The following is a 994-nucleotide window of genomic DNA, read 5'->3' as shown; positions in this document are numbered from 1 at the left end:
TGGTAGTTACACCCTTGGTTACACCCTTGCACCCAGGGCATGGAGAATGAGGCAGTCCTTTCACCCCACACCTGTACATATTGCGCTCTGACCAAAAAAAAAATATTTATTAAGGGTCATCTGCATCTAAAATACAAAACCACGTTGCCCTAACTTACACCATACAAATATCATGCACACTCACCCTCACACACTATCCTATGTCTTCTCTAGCACTCTGAAAAGTGAGCAGGACAAAAGTGGTTTCACAAGCTTTAATTACAGTATAGGAAGATGGTCAGTTCCAACGGAAGGTGACAGGACAGCGAGTCTTCTTGGCTTTGAGGATGATCTGGCCCCAGGAGATCCTACAGGATAGTCAGTCTCTAGTTACACTTGCAGTAATAGGAAGAGATGGAGTTATCCCAGTCTCCAAAGAGTCCCTTCTTGACTTCTGCCAACCTCGGTTGGACTCCACTGCTGAACTTCTTCGTGACGCCATCCTTAGGGACTATTGACCAGACCGTGAGCTCGCACCGGGTTCCCACCACCAATGAGGAAATGCGGTTGAACCATTTTAATGGGATATAGGGCACGTCGTCCCCTGCCTTGATATCCAGGAAATCTCCGCCACAGCACTTGTCATAGTATACGCTACTATCGGCATATGCACGGGCACAGAGCTTGTTGCCCTCATCATCTTTGAGATCAGCAGGTTGGGGGCAGAGCCCCATGGACAGGGCCACCAGCAGGGGCAGGATACAGAGACTCAGGAGTTTCATGGCTGAATGCTAGGAGGAAGGATGTGGAATGGATTTTATAGGCCGCCATGGGGTTTTGGCACAGAGCGGGCGCACCTGCTGCAAATCACCCACGGAGTCCTACAGCTGTGGTGAAGGTTAATACAGGAATCATGCCACCTGATGGGTGTTTGGGAACAACGTGACTTGGTGTTTGGCAGCAGATGAAGTGAATGTTTACCGCTCAGTGCCAACATTTCTGCAGAGCCTTGCCA

The 994-nt window shown here is 49.4% G+C and overlaps 1 protein-coding gene across 1 annotated transcript; it reads right to left on the bottom strand.

Annotated features, from left to right (window-relative positions):
• Window positions 1-282: 282 nt before the first annotated feature.
• On the bottom strand, window positions 283-761 carry LOC146036719 (syncollin-like). Its single transcript, XM_083160616.1, has one exon. The coding sequence runs from the start codon at window positions 759-761 to the stop codon at window positions 366-368; it is 396 nt and encodes a 131-aa protein (XP_083016742.1). The 3' UTR covers window positions 283-365.
• Window positions 762-994: the final 233 nt, after the last annotated feature.

Source organism: Crinia signifera, chromosome 9, assembly GCF_055691185.1.
Source record: "Crinia signifera chromosome 9, ASM5569118v1, whole genome shotgun sequence".
Classification (NCBI taxonomy): Eukaryota; Metazoa; Chordata; class Amphibia; order Anura; family Myobatrachidae; genus Crinia; species Crinia signifera.
This window is presented reverse-complemented; position numbering and strand designations above follow the sequence as displayed.

Coding starts and splice junctions, on each gene's coding strand:
- LOC146036719 (XM_083160616.1), bottom strand. CDS start 761: ATGAAACTCCTGAGTCTCTGTATCCTGCCCCTGCTGGTGGCCCTGTCC.